The sequence below is a fragment of the Notechis scutatus genome, chromosome 1, assembly GCF_049901735.1.
Source record: "Notechis scutatus isolate UNSWTSFEM ecotype Mainland chromosome 1, rNotScu1.2, whole genome shotgun sequence".
Taxonomy (NCBI): domain Eukaryota; kingdom Metazoa; phylum Chordata; class Lepidosauria; order Squamata; family Elapidae; genus Notechis; species Notechis scutatus.
In genome coordinates, this window is record NC_142009.1 from 81,045,152 (window position 1) to 81,062,728 (window position 17,577).

The 17,577-nt window shown below is 40.3% G+C and overlaps 1 protein-coding gene across 3 annotated transcripts in view; it reads left to right on the forward strand.

Annotated features, from left to right (window-relative positions):
* The window catches only part of PRKN (parkin RBR E3 ubiquitin protein ligase), a 765,942-nt gene extending 760,905 nt beyond the window's left edge, over positions 1–5,037 (forward strand). For all 3 annotated transcript variants that reach the window (XM_026675236.2, XM_026675237.2, XM_087969082.1), the window contains 2 exons: positions 2,160–2,277; positions 3,949–5,037. In XM_026675236.2, coding sequence (XP_026531021.2) covers positions 2,160–2,277; positions 3,949–4,058 — 228 coding nt within the window. In that variant the 3' untranslated portion in view covers positions 4,059–5,037. The remainder of the gene's footprint in view (positions 1–2,159; positions 2,278–3,948) is intronic.
* Positions 5,038–17,577: the final 12,540 nt, after the last annotated feature.

The following is a 17,577-nucleotide window of genomic DNA, read 5'->3' on the forward strand; positions in this document are numbered from 1 at the left end:
GCTTGTTTTCTTGCAGATGTTTCATTACCCAAACTAGGTAACATCATCAGTGCTAGCAAGGAGTGCAGTTTGCTGTCAGTTTATATTCTTGTAGCTTGCCTTGTCAGCATTGGTGGAGGTGGTCTTAGAGATTCATTGGTTGGGCTGTTTACCCTTGCCTCTTTGGCAGTTTCTTGATTGGGGTATTGCTTACTTGATTATTGGTCTGATGTTCACCTTGATGCTGATCTGGGTGTTGTTTGCTGGTGGAAACTGAGAGGTGTTTGGGTCATTTTGTTCCCTTTTGGACTGGTTGATTGTCTCTTTTGCATAGTCTATAGGTATTGTTAATGTCTATGTGTCTATTGATGGCTAATTTGTCAGAAGGCCAGGCTTCTAGAAATTCCCTGGTATTTTTCATCATGTTTCAGTTTGGGCACAGAGTTCCCAAAGACAGCTTTTCATGCATAGAGCAGAGTGTGCACAAAATCCTTTGCAGGGTCCCAACTTTAGGCCTGCAATACTTGTTTTTCCCCCAGGAGATGGTGAGAAAATTATGAGGAAGCATTATCGTTTGGTTGAATCGCAGCTTCATGCAGGTTGAGTGCTACTGTTTATGTTTCTTGAAATCTGGTTCCTTTTTTGCCTACGTAGCTATTTTCTATAATAATATGACTTTGTGTGTCTAGTAGCAACAATGACAGAATTTGGCTTTAGTGTGGGATTTTGTGATGCTGTTTCCCAAAACAAGCCAGTAGAGATACTAGCAACACAATGAGTTTACCTATTCTTGGAAAAAAAATGGCTTTGATAAAATAATATTGTACAACTACATGTGAATTCAGCTTCAAAACCCAAAAATAAAGGCTGTTCAATGTGCAGAAATGATACTAATGGCTTCTGACTGCTTCCATTTTTCGTGAAGGGTATAATAAAAGGGGCACAATGGCTCAGTGGTTAAAGACACTAATCGCATCACCTGGAAAGGTGACAATCTGTGTTTTGTGACCTCTGCATCGTGCAACGGGGTCTTGCCCCAACTCTTGCACACATAGCAGTTGAAAGCATGCAAATGAGAGTAGATAAAGAGGTACCATGAATGGAGGCAAGATAAGATAAAATAAACTTTATTGTCACTTTTTACATTAAAATGAAATGGCACACATTAAAAATAGAATTCTGATGCCTGCTCTCAAAAGTGTGTGTTACATACATACATACATACATACATACCATGTTTTCCCCAAAATAAGACCCACCCGAAAAGAAGCCCTATCGTGTTTTTGAATGCATGCACTCAAATTAAGCCCTATCCCCAAAATTAGCCCTAATTAAGACCCCATCCACCCCAGGGTGCAGGGGATGGGGCGAAGTGCACAGGTAAAAAATAAGGTAGGGTGGGGATGGGGTGGTGGAGCTGCCCTACTTACCAGGACTCACACACTTCGACACCTGCCTCGCCTTCTTCTGCGGCTGCTTCTTCTGCAGCTCACTTCTTCTACGACCACTTGCAACTTCTTGCACATGTTGCCCCCCGGCCTCCGTTTTGCCATCAGAGCTTTCTGAAAAGCCCTCTGCATCTGAGTAATGGGCTCCGGATTGACATGCATGGTGCCACCAGCCTTCGTTTTGCCTTCAACTCAGCTTACAACCACAATTCAGCCCAACATTTCTGTTGCTAATTGAGACATTTGTTAAGTGAGTTTTGCCCCATTTTATGAACTTTCTTGCCACAGTTGTTAAGTGAATCATTGCAGTTGTGAAGTTAGTAACGTGCTTGTTAAGTGAATCTGGCTTCCCCGTTGACTGTACTTATCAGAAGATTGCAAAAGAGGATCACGTAACCCCGGGACACTGCAACCGTCATAAATATGAGGCAGTTGCCAAAGTGTCTGAATTTTGAACACAGAACGATGGGGATTCTACAATGGTTGTAAGTGTGGAAAAACAGTCATAAAGTCACTTTTTTCAGTGATGTTGTAACCTTGAATGGTCACTAACTGAAGTGTTATAAGTAGAGGACTACCTTCATCTATTAAGAATAAACTTCAGCTGTTGGTATAATACAACTACTCCAATTATCCCATGCAAAAAGAAAAAAAGTACAATCTAGAGGAAGTGGTCACGTGCCTTGATTTGGGTAATTTATCCATAGTTCATGGTTTCTTCTCTCTTTGCAGGGATTTGAAATTGATAAGCATGCAGCCATGAAAGCTTGTTGGGAAGATGCATCCAAAGAAACAATAAAAAGAACAACAAAGCCATGCCCTAAATGCCATGTTCCAGTAGAAAAGGACGGTGAGTTTCCTGAAGGATATATCACACTTCCCATAGGCAGATTTTAAAACAACATTGCAGAGCACTCCAATATATCAAGTGTAACCTAGCATGGTTACAATTTTCACTGTTTTAGAATTGATTGCAAACATAGTGTTCTATGATTTAACATATAAGTGTCTATGGAGAGTCTCAGTCATCTAGGTCATGATTATCCCAAAGATGTTTTTCAAGAGACAGCTGGACTTTCTTGTTTTTCTTTGAAGACTCTTCGCTTCTCGTCCAAGAAGCTTCTCGATGAGAGGTGAAATATCTTCAAAGAAAAACAAAAAAGCTCAGTTGCTTCTTGAAAAGGCACATCTAGGGCATGAATAAAACTATTAACTTTCTAGAAAATAAGTTTCCGGCAACTCTGCTTCATTATTCAATTATTTCTTCAAAGTGCTGGTCGTTGCATCCTGGCTGGAAAAACTTCAACAGGGGAGTATTTCCTTCCACCAGCAGTGTAAAAAGCTTCAAACAACACTTCCCCTTTAAGAAAGTCAAGCCCCAGCAAAGTACCAGCAAAGAAAAAAAAAAAAACTCTGGAGAAGCCAGGCGACAGAAAGTTTAGGCGTACTACCAAGCTTGCACAACCTTGATATATATGAATTGCCACTCTGCAAAATCATTATTCAAGATGTAAGTGTAGGTTGTATAGTCTTGATCTATATGGATTGTCACTTTCCCAAACCATCATTTAAAGTCTAGGTGTAGGTTGAAGAGTCTTGATATAGATGGATTGCCACCTCATCAAAAGTTTTAAACTGGCTTGTGATCTATCAGTAAATGGTGTCCCCCACATGAATGAACCCTCCATTCAGTGTGTTTTAGACATTTTCGTTAACATATGGAAGATGTATGGTCCTTCTAACCACATTTAAATATTTGAAATAATGAAAGAAATATGTATTTAGTGCCTGAGGATAAAGGCTTTCAAATCACTCTGAGCTTCTAACCTGTACAAGTCATTCAGCTGACAGCAAAATGTAAGGATACTGCTGGTAGCTGTAAATTTCTAATCTTGTTTAGTCTAATCTAATTCTCAGCTACTACATTCTGAAATTTATAATCCTGTTGAGTCTACTTTAATCCTCAACTAATAACTCTCTCATACATACAGTATATGAACACTACAGATTCAAGGATGACCAAACATCATTCTGGACTTTAGAGAAACTATAAATGCAGAGAAAGTTGCATTTCACATTGAGTGTCTCCTTTCGGCTCACTTCAGAATCAGAATTTCATCTGAGCTCAATTTCCATGAATTGAAAAGGAATTTAGAATGGATAAGTGCAACATTTCATAAACCACATTCTCCCCTCCCTTCAATTAATGATTCTTGAAAACATAATTCAATAAATTAATCTACAAATGGTTATTTTATTTATATATTCATCACATTTCTATACTACCCGTGCCACCTAGAAGACACTGCGCTGCTATCCTGAGCAATGAAGAGTTTGCAATATTAAGAGCTCCACTGTCCCTTTCACATATAAATTAACAGTGGGATCTGGAGTGAAACCCATAGGTAATTATTGTGATACCCACAGACATGCCAACTTATTATCTGCTTATGTTTACATTTGTACTAATGGTTGTCTGTCCTGTATGATTTTCTTATACATATTATTGATTTTCTCCTAGGTGGATGTATGCATATGAAATGTCCTCAATCTCAGTGTAAATTTGAATGGTGTTGGAAATGTAGCCTAGAATGGAACAGAACGTGCATGGGAGATCATTGGTTTGACTGATCCTTAAGTAATCCTAGAAACAACAAATTGCTTCAAAGTCACAGTGACCTTCACAGTTGCTTCACACAATATCAGATTCCAAAGATCTTGTTCCAGCTTTGAATTTCTTACAACTATTAATTGTGGGATTAATTAGGACATTTGGCATTTGTGTATGCATTTTTCAGCACCACACATCAGTATGTATACTCAGAATTAAATAATAACAACCAGAAGGACCAGACTATCATTTGTTAGATATATTCTGCTTAAATCAGGACAACTCTGTAATGGTGCCTCCTCCCTTGAAAACTATGTCATGTCATGTCATGAGAAACAGCTGTTTCTGTTTTTAATTGATTTCATCTTTGATTTGTTATCTATTATTGGCAAAATAAAGAACTATACAAACTGGGCCTCTCAAATAGTTCAAACTATCATGGTTTATATTTATCAGCAATTCAGTTTGTGACTTTGTGTTTGAAGGTTTAGAAATGTTAATTTTTAAATTACATAGGTATAATCACAAGTGCATTTTCAGATATATTACACAACTTGCCTTCCAAAACCAAAACTTTTATAGTACAATTTTTTATAGTGACACAATTTTTACTGGATTGATTTCCAGGCCTAAGTCACAAATAAAAATATAGATGTTTGTTTTCTTCTTTTGACCCCCTTGGTATGTACATTCCTAGTAGAGCTAAAGGAGATTGGCTACAATATATACATTGGAGACTTGGGCAAAGTTTTTCTAAGTCAACATTAATTTGAGTTCTGTGATCTTATTGTCTGACATGATAGAAATATTTACAGTTCTACTAGAATTACCCAAAATGGTTATAAAACAGATTGATTTTGATTGATTTTGGGGGGGGGGGGGCTGGATTTGATTTTTAGCATTATATTTTTAGAAGTTTTTGGTTGAAGCTTTGCCAGTATTTTAAAAAAGATCTTGCTATATGTTTCATCCTCAATAAAAGTTCTGGTGTTTCATGTTTTTGATGGTATATGATTACTTCAGATTTATTATGGTAAAGACAGTGTGAAAGTACTTGAAAGCAAATATACACTGAGTAGGTAACTTACACATTACTAAATCAGAGTTGACACATTGTTTTGCAACTGTATCTGCCAATCTTATACTTCAAAAGCTGAATGAGTTAGGGATTGTGATCATCTCTCAGCGTTAAGAATTTAAGGATCCGTGTGTTTTTCTATAACCTTGACCTATTACTCCAAGAATATATTGCATTACTGCTAAAAGTAAGTTGATGGCTACATTTATTTTAATTATATATAAAATCCCAACTATCTCAATTTCCCCCTCCCTATCCCTCAGCTCCACTGTGACAACACTGAAGCCTCAAAATGGCCTCAGTCAGGTCAACTTCAGTTTTAGGTTACTTTAGTCTACTCGCATTTAAGCAGGTAATCCTTGACTTATGACCTCAACTGGGCCCAAAATTTCTGTTGCTAAGCGAAACATTTGTTAAGTAAATTTTGCCCTATTTTAAGACCTTTCTTGCCACAGTTGTTAAGTGAATCGCTGCAGTTGCTAAGTCAATTTTTAAGTGAATCTGGTTCCCCCATTGACTTTGCTTGTCAGAAGGTCGCAAAAGGTGATCCACAGGATCCCGGGACACTGCAACTGCCATAACTGTGAATCTTTTGCCAAACATCCAAATTTTGATCATGTGACCATGGGAATACTGCAACAGCCATCAGTGCAAAAAATGATCACATCACCTTTTTCCAATGTTGTCGTAATTTTAATGATCACCAAATGAATAGTAGTAAATCAAGGATTAGCTGTGATCCATGTGCTGAGATTTATCCTAACTTCTGCAGTAAAACAACTATGAAAGAATGTTGTTTTCTGGTCAAGGCCCACGGGCCAGATCTCGCCCATGGAATGCTTAAATCTGGCCCATGGAGCTGGCCTGGAAATATCAAGGGACCGGCCCATGATGCCTCTGGCAGCTAAAACAGACCACATGTGGCCCCCTCACACCTTGTTTTCACTCTCCATGGCCTCCTGTGGCACTCTGCCTGCCGAAACCAGGCTGAAAAACGGGCCCAAAACAGGCTGAAAAATGGCCTGAAAAGAGGCCACATGGCCCCCTTTCAACCAGCAGAGTGCTGCAGGAGGCATCCATCCCGCCCCCCCACTGACCGCTCACTGCCCCACAGCTGCCCCCCACCCTGGTCCGTCCCCCGGCCTGCCTGCAGAGGGAATTACGATGCTGCTCTGGCCCTCGAAGAAATCCATTTTGACACCCTGATGTAGAGAGAAATCCTCATTCCTGCCAAATGTTATGCCCACCTCCATTAACCAAATACAAATGGACACAAATCTTAGGGTAGAACAAATCTTGGGTAGCAACAGGCTCATGTTTTCAAACCCAGGCCAGTGATAAACATCAGCAAAGAAGTGGGAGACAGAAGAATAGTTTGGGATCATGGGTGTAATTGTGAACATGCCACTGAAGAAATGCATTCAGGTTTTTAGTAGAAGAAAGTAAACTGGAGTGGGCAAACCACTGAAAAAGATGCTTTATGGAAGTTAGTGTGAGGATCCCTCTTTAAAGCTTGAAAGCTTCTGGTAGGGAATCCCAGAAAGGAGCTGCCTCACAATTTTGTTGCTAATACCAACTTTGGAGATCATGTTTGAGTATTAATAATACTCGACTTTCCAAATGGCCCAATCCCAAAAGATGGTCTTCCTTGAATAGACTATGTTAAAATACATGTTCATCAGAGCCCTAAATCCTGATGCTAAGTTGTTGCCCTCCTACGGCCTCCTCCACGTCTCCTGATGTACTGGCCTGTCTCCTGGTAGCACCTCCATGCTCTGGACACTATGCTGACAGACACAGCAAACCTTCTTGCCACAGCTCGCATTGATGTGCCATCCTGGATGAGCTTCACTACCTGAGCCACTTGTGTGGGTTGTAGACTCCGTCTCATGCTACCACTAGAGTGAAAGCACCACCAGCATTCAAAAGTGACCAAACCATCAGCCAGAAAGCATAGGAACTGAGAAGTGGTCTGTGGTCACCACTTGCAGAACCACTCCTTTATTGGGGATGTCTTTCTAACTGCCTATGCTTTCCACTTGTTGTCTATTCCATTTGCACAACATTTTTCACACGATTGTTGCAGCATTCCCCTTGGTCATGTGATTCCGATGCTTGACAACTGCTTCATATTTATGACGGTTGCAGTGTCCTGGGGTCATGTGATCCCCTTTTGTTACCTTCTGACAAGCAAGGTCAATGGGGAAGCCAGATTCATTTAACCACCAATTCATTTAACCACTAATTTAACAACTGCAATGGAGCAAGAAAAGTTGTAAAATGGGACAAAACTCATTTAACAAATTTCTCAGTAATAAACATTTTGGGCTCAATTGTGGTCATAAGTTGAGGACTACCGGTAATTTATATTATCTTGATATAGTAACTGATTTATGTAAGATGCCTGTTGGGAACCAAATTCTCTAACTTAGCTCCGATAACAGAGTCAAAAGCCGCTTTAAAATCGCTAAAGTAGCAAAAACTATCTTTCAGGAAAACAGAAAAGAAGGAAGATTTGTTCCTGTGGCAATAAACATTTTAATGCCAAAATTGCATTTCAAATTTTATATGGAGCTCCAGTTTGGATCATACTCGCTAATAACATGAACGGATGAAATTTTAAAGACCTCTTTTAAGTGTACCAAACTGTGTTCCAAATATTGTTATTCTCCTGGAAATTCAACAATCTTCTTTGGTAACAAAGACTTGGTTAAGCATTGTTAAGTTTGGAGACAGAGAAAGAGAGACAGAGATCTTTTTGGGGGGGGAGGACAGGGAAGGATTGTTTGAGGAAATCCTAAATGAATCCTTTGTAGAAATGTGGCTTAAACACGTGACTCAAAATATTCATCAGATTGGCATTGATTCTGATTGTTTATTCTCCAGGGGTATGTCAGCAGCAATTAATTTTATCAAGCAAAGACTATAGGATAATTCAGTACAGGAATTAATTGCCAAAGTATTGTTTGACTTTTTATTATTTAACATTTTACCAGAGTTTTCAGCAAGAAGTTATCTGGCCAATTATAAACTCCAAATCAGGAAGAGATATTTCTGAATATGTAAAAATTTTACTTGCATATAAAAATACTAAAATTACAATGGCAACGGTCAGATTTTTAACTATGGATATAGAATGGAATAGAATTCTTTATTGGCCAAGTGTGATTGGACACACAAGGAATTTGTCCTGGTGCATAAGCTTTCAGTGTACATAAAAGATACATTCATCAAGAGTCAAGAATCATAAGGTACAACGCTTAATAGTCATAGGGTACAATAAGCAATCAAGTCATACTAGGAAACAGTCTCTCGATATATGTGTGTATGTGAGTGTATGTATATGCACACACACACACACACACACACACACACAAGGTTTTTAATAATAATTCAATGAGCTGGGGTTTTAAGGCTATTATATAATATTTATTAAATATTGTACTTGTAAAATTGTTTTATCTACTGTCAAGTTTAGATTATGTTTCTAACTTGCTTTTGGCCTTTTTAGCTATAAATAAAATTGATGGATACTTTCATCTCCCCTTTGATCATAGGAGACAATAAAATGCTAGCAACCCATATTTTCAGCAAGTTTATTGTTTCATTTTTCAGTGAAAGAAGCAATCATTATTAGATTAATGTTCCTGGTTGTAAATAGACCGTTCACTTGTTGCATTTAAATCCTTGGTTGGTGACTATTCAAAGTTACAAGGGTGCTGAAAAAAATAGCCTTATGACCAATGACTACATTCACAACTTCTGCCCTTTCCTTCAGTCACCTGAGATCACAATCAGTACACACTGCTCTGCACCTGATCTTGCAGGGTGAAGACATTAAAGAGGAAGCAATGAGATAACCTGAGTTATTTGTGTGGCATGCCCATACTTGCCAGCACAGAACTTTCCTTTCGATGTGCATTCTTCATTGCATGCCTATTTACCCTCTACGAATCCCTTCCTCTCCAATGAATGCAAATACACTGCTCAAAAAAATAAAGGGAACACAAAAATAAGACATCCTAGATCTGAATGAATGAAATATTCTTATTAAGTACTTTGTTCATTACATAGTTGAATGTGCTGACAACAAAATCACACAAAAATTATCAATAGAAATCAAATTTAGCAACCCATGGAGGTCTGGATTTGGAGTTACACTCAAAATTAAAGTGGAAAAAAACACTAGACTGATCCAACTTTGATGTAATGTCCTTAAAACAAGTCAAAATGAGGCTCAGTAGTGTGGGTGGCCTCCATGTGCCTGTATGACCTCCCTACAATGCCTGGGCATGCTCCTGATGAGGTGGCGGATGGTCTCCTGAGGGATCTCCTCCCACACCTGGACTAAAGCATCCCCCAACTCCTAGACAGTCTGTGGTGCAAGGTGGTGTTGGTGGATGGAGCAAGACATGATGTCCCAGATGTGCTCAATTGGATTCAGGTCTGGGGAACAGGCGGGCCAGTCCATAGCATCAATGCCTTCGTCTTGCAGGAACTGCTGACACACTCCAGCCACATGAGCTCTAGCATTGTTGTGCGTTAGGAGGAACTCAGGGCCAACTGCACCAGCAGCTGGTCTCACAAGGGGTCTGAGGATCTCGGTACCTAATGGCAGTCAGGCTACCTCTGGCGAGTACATGGAAGGCTGTGTGGCCCCCTAAAGAATTGCCAGCCCACACCATTACTGACCTACTGCCAAACCGGTCATGCTGGAGGATGTTGCAGGCAGCAAAATGTTCTCCCCGGGTCTCCAGACCATGTCACGTCTGTTACGTGCTCAGTGTGAACCTGCTTTCATCTGTGAAGAACACAGTGCACCAGTGGCGAATTTGCCAATCTTGGTGTTCTCTGGCAAATGCCAAACGTCCTGCATGGTGTTGGGCTGTAAGCACAACCCCCACCTGTGGATGCTGGGCCCTCATACCACCCTCATGGAGTCTGTTTCTGACCGCTTGAGCAGCCACATGCACATTTGTAGCCCGCTGGAGGTCATTTTGCAGGGCTCTGGCAGTGCTCCTCCTGTCCCTCCTTGCACAAAGGCGGAGGTAGCGGTCCTGATGCTGGGTTGTTGCCCTCCTACGGCCTCCTCCACGTCTCCTGATGTACTGGCCTGTTTCCTGGTAGCGCCTCCATGCTCTGGACACTATGCTGACAGACACAGCAAACCTTCTTGCCACAGCTCGCATTGATGTGCCATCCTGGATGAGCTGCATTACCTGAGCCACTTGTGTGGGTTGTAGACTCCGTCTCATGCTACCACTAGAGTGAAAGCACCGCCAGCATTCCAAAGTGACCAAACCATCAGCCAGAAAGCATAGGAACTGAGAAGTGGTCTGTGGTCACCACCTGAAGAACCACTCCGTTATTGGGATGTCTTACTAACTGCCTATGCTTTCCACCTGTTGTCTATTCCATTTGCATGTGAAATTAATTGTCAATCAGTGTTGCTACCTAAGTGGACAGTTTGATTTCACAGAAGTATGGTTGACTTGGAGTTACATTGTGTTCTTTAAGTGTTCCCTTTATTTTTTTGAGCAGTGTACAAACATTTATTCCCTTCTTGTTAATTATACAGTGCCAGGGTGAACTTTCCAAAGTGGTTAGGAGGCAAACAAAAGCAGAAGGTATACCTGATTAGTCTAATTGGTTTTTGAGCAGGTGGGCCAGGTGAGTTTTCCAAAGAGTGGGGGATTGGAAAAAAACAGTCACCATCATTTACCACTTAATGACGGCTTCCCCTAAAGACAGAGCTGCCAGTCCAAATTGTAGTCACTAAATGAGGAGTAACTGTACCATGCTGATGGCAAAAAATAGTGTGCTAGCATATTTGTATCATCTTATCCTAAACATAGTATTTGTCTGCAATACCATAAAGTCACTGCATTGTTTTCAAGGATCACACAGCAATCGTAGACAGCAGATCTGCAATCCTGAAGGAAAACGAGTCCCAAATTCATGCTCACATACGCTTGTGGTCTTCGCTTGTGGTGTAGTGGTTAAGGCCAGGTGCCTTAACCACTACACCAAACATGCTCTACAATACAGTAATTGAGGCACAAATAAACCACACTGGCTGTGGAGTGAATACTGCAATGTAAGGTCATGTAAATATGAAGAACTTGGAGCTATGCAAAGAATCCACAATTAAAATTCTCATTGGAACCTGTTTTGAACTTGCAATTATGGTTGTAAAAATGTAGTTACATGCATGATTTATATTTATATTTGTAGCCTAGGGATGTTTCCTGGAAGGTACTTGTTCAGCGAAATCTTTTTGATATAGTAATATTTTAATTTAGAATTAAAAAGATAAAAACTAATATGAAGTAAAAAAAAGGGGGTGGGCTGGCACAGACTGCAGTTCTAGCAAGATGGCCTCTGCCTTGTCTCCCAGTTTCAAATCTGCCCAAAACGATTGTCTTGTAGTCTCCTCATGCAGAGCAGCCTTTGTGGGTGATTCTAAAGTCTTCTCCTTGTTCAGAGAAGAATTATAAAGAGCTGGTCTAATTGCTGGCTCTTCATTTCGCTATGGTCATCCGTCTTCAATTTATCATTCCTTTCCCAGATTTTCTTTTATCCGGCAAAATCGATTAGTGATGCTGATTGCACTACTTAGGATTAAAATTTCACCCTATGGTCAGTCTCATTCCCAGCATTCCAGAGTGATTCGAAGTGGACTATTGAAACATCAGAAAAACTGTGTGTGTAGAAACTATGCCTTATAAAGACTGACTGTAGATGAAGTGCATTGTTGGGTCATATGTCTTAGTGAGTTTAAGCTATAACAAGAAGAGTTCTCCACTCCTCTACTCATTGTAGAATACCTTATGCCACCAGACTTGAAATTCTAAAACTAGAAAACCTTGAATTACGCCGCCTTCGGTCTGACTTAAGCACGGTATATAAAATCATACATTGCAATGTCCTACCTGTCAATGAATACTTCAGCTTCAACCATAACAACACAAGAGCACACAATAGATACAAACTCAAAGTTAACCGCACCAAACTTGATTGCAGGAAATACGACTTCAGCAATAGAGTGGTCAATGTCTGGAATACTCTACCCGACTCTGTAGTTTCTTCCCCAAACCCCAAAAACGTTAACCTTAGACTGTCTACTATTGACCTCACCCCTTTCCTAAGAGGTCTGTAGGGGGCGTGCATAAAGCGCACCAACGTGCCTACCGTCCCTGTCCTATTGTTTCTCTTATTCTTTTATTTTTCTTATATGCACCCATTTCATGTATTCACAACTATGTATACACTTATACTTATTATCTTGTAAACAATTGGCAAATCAAATAAATAAATAAATAAATAAACAATTCTGCCGAAATGTAAGAAGCATTGAGACTGCCCCATGGACACTACAGTTGATTGCCCTCTATATTTATGCTATAGATCAGCTGCATTGGTCCCTAATATATTTGTTTCAATGCTATAAATCAGATAAAAGAAACCTTTTCCACTTAGTTTGGATGATTATCCATACACTTATATAAGAGGGAAAAAATTAATTTGTATTGATATTGAAGAGTGAGGAGATCAACAAAGCTGATCCCTTATGCTTCTAATTCTGAATAATTCAAAAGATAAAACATATTTCTTGTAGCAATTGCTCTTTTCCCTCCCTCCATATAAATCCAATTAGATTGGGTTTTCATTCCTCTTGTCAGCAGCTGGCATAGCTGCTATACTTCAACCATCTGCTTTCATTTCATTAAATGTATTGTTTTCTTGTGGTTGTGACAACTCTACTAAAGAATATAGTTCCGCCTGTTTTCCATTCTTTGCACATTTACCGTATATGCCGGCGTATAAGACGACCCGGCGTATAAGACGACCCCCAACATTTCCACTCAAAATATAGTTTGTTATATACTCGCCCCCTCTTCCGCACGCCTTCCACTTTTGCACTTTTTTTTTTTTGAGGCACTTTTGTCTACCGTGGAAAGCGAATCCCGTGAAGCTAAAGGAGCAGCCAGCCTTCTCCAGCTCCCAAGGAAGCGAGGCTCGCACCGCCGGGCTCCGCTGAGGTATCCGGCTGGGGCTGTCAGAAGTTGTTACCGCTGGCGCGGCTCCGCGGCTCCAGTCCCGCGTTGCCTCGGGAAGGGAAAGGCAAAAGGAAGAGCCGCGGCTTTTGCCTTTCCCTTCCCGAGGCAACGCGGGACTGGAGCGCGGAGCCGCGCCAGCGGTAACAACTCCTGACAGCCCCAGCCGGATACCTCAGCGGAGCTCGGGCGGTGCGAGCCTCGCTTCCTTGGGAGCTGGGAGAAGGCTGGCTGCTCCTTTCGGCTTCACGGGATTCGTTTCCACGGTGCGCAAAAGTGCCTCAGCCGCGGGCAGCCGCAGTGCTTCCCAATTACTATTTGCCGGCGTATAAGACGACCCGGCATATAAGACGACCCCCCAATTGGAGGCATCTTTTTCAGGGCAAAAAAGTCATCTTATACGCCGGCAAATACGGTATGTACCGTATTTGCCGGCGTATAAGACGACTCCGCGTATAAGACGACCCCCACCACCACCGGAAACGCCCTCCAGAAATCCCGGGGCTGCAGCGGCAGGGCGGAGTGCCAGGGGCCATGGGAAGAGCAGGAAGGCTGCAGCCTCGGGCGGAGCAAGGCGAGCGGGATGAAGCGGAAGCGACGCAGGGGATCCGGGAAGCCAGAGGCGCTTCGCTGCGTCCAACAAGCATCCGAAAGCCGCCAGTGGATATACCGGCATATAAGACGACCCCCCACTTGGAGGCATGTTTTTCGGGCAAAAAAGTCGTCTTATACGCCCGGCAAATACGGTACTAGCAGTTGTTATTTCAAAGTTTTTTTTTTCAACACTCTCATCACATTAGTCAACCTTAAAGTATGATTTGAACAATTTATACTATGACCTTAAGCCACAAACTACAGAGAAGCTATACTTGCAATTCATAGTAGATAAATTATTTAAGGAATAGTGTCTTCCAATTATAATTGATGAATGAAATCTTATCTCTGTGTAAATGAATGGCAGAATGTCCATGAATTTAAAAGGGTGAAGACTTAGATCCTCCATTGGATGTTTCCTGACTGTTTTCTTTCAAAACAAGAAAAAACATAAAGAGGTAAAGGGAGAAATCTTCAAGCATTTACACCCTACAGAATTCAAGCCTGCATATTTAGCCAAAGAAAGTGGTTTTATAGCTTCTCTTATCAGATATCTAGTAATTATTATAAAATTCCAGCACTCCACAAATAAATCAAATGTCCCAATCATTTTGGGTTGGTGGGCCCATCTGAGCATCTCACCAATTGGTTGCCAACTTTCTATCTCCGCTGCCAAAAGCAAATTTCCCAAAACACAAACTGAAGATTAAAAAAACAAAAACAAATAAAAATTTACTGGGCTGAACAGTTTTCTGCCATAATATTGAGTTCACAAGAAACTAAACAAGCGATGATGCTTGAGCTCAAAATGCTCAATTATACTGTATATTGGTCCCCACAAAGCAAAAGACCACAGCTGTTTCACAGAAAACTAACTGTTGATGCTCAGAAAAGCACCGACACTGGAAGGCATTTTAAAGTTAAGCTTACAAAATCATTTCTTTAAAAAGGAGAATGCAGCTTTTGGCACTTCAAGGGGGCTTTATTCAATCTTTCTGATCTACAGTTAATCCTTGACTTACATCCATTTGTTCAGTGATCGTTCAAACTTAAAACCTCATTGAAAAAAAGTGGTTTTTCACACAACCATTGCAGCATCTCCTGGTCACATGATCAAAAGGTGGAAGTTTGGCAACTGGCATTTAGGACAGTTGCAGCGTCCTGGGGTCATGTGATCACCTTTTGCAACTTTCTGACCAGCAAAGCTAATGGGGAAACCAGATTCACTTAACAACTGTGTCACTAATTTAACAACTGCAGTGATTCACTTAAAAACTTATTTAACAAACTAAGGGCAGGGAAAACAAAACCACTGAGATGCAACAAGGGATGATCTTAGCAATTTTCCTAAGGCACAGTGGAATAGGTGGAATAGCTGATATTGAAAAGCACCAGACCAAGGGGGCATCTGATGGGTTTGAGAGATGGTTCTGTGAATATCCTTTTTAAGCTAACAATTTCTATCACCTGAAAACACTTTAAAAAACTCCGTCTACGCCAGGAGGAGGAAAGGAAGAGGAGGTATGTTCTAGAAGTATCAGAGTTTCTGCCCCATTCTTTGCTAGATATATTAATAAAGGTCAAAAAGACAATGATTCCAGTAGTGAATCTGCTTTATCTGGGCACCAAGCAATATCCTGTTTTATCCTGTTTTTAAAGAGAATTCATTTCTGGTTGCAGAAACTCTTCATACTTACATAGGAAAAATTCAATATTTCACATGTTAGAGAATGATTACTGTTAGAAATTATAATGAATAGGCTGAGATTCTATGTAGAAGGAGCAGATGTGCTATACAAATGGCACTTTTTTTAAAAAAAATGGCTATAATATTTCTTGTAGAATTGAACATTTATATAGCGAATTCAAATAAAATGTATGCATTCCAATATAAATGCTAATGATCAAAGATCACCTAACAGAGTAATAATTGCCCAAACTATGCCAAGTAAATGTTTGTTTAAAGCAAGGTTTAAAACATGGATATCCAACCTTTTGGCTTGCCTGGGCTGCACTGAGTGAAGAGGAATTATATAAAATATATAATATAGTTAATGTACAGTATATAAGTCACATGTTAAAAGTTTATGGTTTTGTGGGTGCACATTACCAGCTGTCCAGGACTGCATGTGGTCTGTGGGTTGAGCATACCTGGTTTACAGTATAATAATTAATTAACAGAAAAGAGCAACAGGTAAAAATAAAATCAGATATGGGCAAAAGGCATTAATGAGGGGTTACTAAACAGTTTAATTTAATATATGACTGGGCTCCTTGATAAGGCTTAACATGTTTTATTTTTTATTTATTTTATTACATTTATTTCCCACCCATCTCACTACAAGGCGACTCTTGTTGTGCCATTGCATATTTTAGAAACTATCCATGGTTGTATTATTCCAGTGGTTTGTATTATTGTCAGTCTATGACTTACTGTATGGAATGTTTAGACAAATCCCGACTTAATGCCACTAGGAAGGGTGTTTCTGAGTAAAATAGATAAAATTTTTGTCCACATGCAGCCTCTGAGCTGCCAAGTTGCTTTTAGCACTAAATTAGATTAACCACACAGTTTAGAATTGCTTATAAGGTGGAAGAGTTGAAGTGGGGCATAATGGAAACTGTAAATAACACTATATTTGCATGTATTTACAGGATTTCTAAACATGTCCGCATTCAGCAAGATAGATTAATGTTAATGAGATATAAGTAAAAAGGTCTTGTAATCACTATATCACATTTCTTACGTTAATGGATCTGGGCTGTTCACTTTTTCTAGAACTGGAAAGGAGGGGAGGATGTGACTTTTTAAAAGATTACTGATTTATTTTTTTTTGTAAATGCTCAAATAGTAGATCTGTTCAAGTAAATGTGTCTCATAATTCCATCAGATTTTGGTCAAATTTGATCAGTCAAATTAGTTCAGTAAACTATGCTGATACTGATTTGAGTGCAAGTAAAAAAGTTAAGCAATGTAGTATTCACATACAGCTTACAAAATTATATACATTTCTGCTCACTCCCACCAACACTGACAGGGCAAGCCACTAGGGTATAAACTGAGAATAAATGTCAACTCATAAAACATTTTGTATACATGGACAACAGAAAGAATGGAGGGGGGGGGAGTTTCAAAGAGCAGGCAGCAGTGTGGAACTGAAAGTACATTCCATTCATATTTTCTTCAAAGACTGATTAGATGACTGAAGCTTCTGCTGTGCAAAAATCTAATTGGAGAGCATGATTGATGACTCTTGGCTATGGATGTTTTGTGTTGGATGATACACCCAGAGGGGTGAGGGGGGAAGCAGGATCAAGGGTGTCAGTGAATTACATATCTCAGAGTTGGCCATGCCCAGGTAAATGCCGGACATAGAATGTTAACTTCAAATAAATATTTTTTAGTTTTGGGAGCATGGCTCAAGGCTCATGATTTAATTGGAATAACTGCTGGAATCCTGACAGATCCTGACTTCATAGTGGAGTTGCCGAAAAGTGGAGGAACATGATGATCTGGACTGTAATAGACTTATTTTCCAAACAGACGCATTTCATACCTTGCAGTGGGCTACCCTCAGCCCGCCAGTTAGCCAAGCTGTTCCTGAAGCACATCTACCAGCTGCATGGAGTACCACGGAGAATGATCTCAGATAGAGGGGTCCAATTCACAGCCAAATTCCTTGGGTTGTCCAAGGGACTTAGCTCGGCCTTTCATCCAAGCACCAATGGGGAGGCAGAGAAATTGAAGAGCAGTATCTGAGGTGCTACGTGAATTATCAGCAGTCCAATTGGGCGGACCTCCTGCCTTTC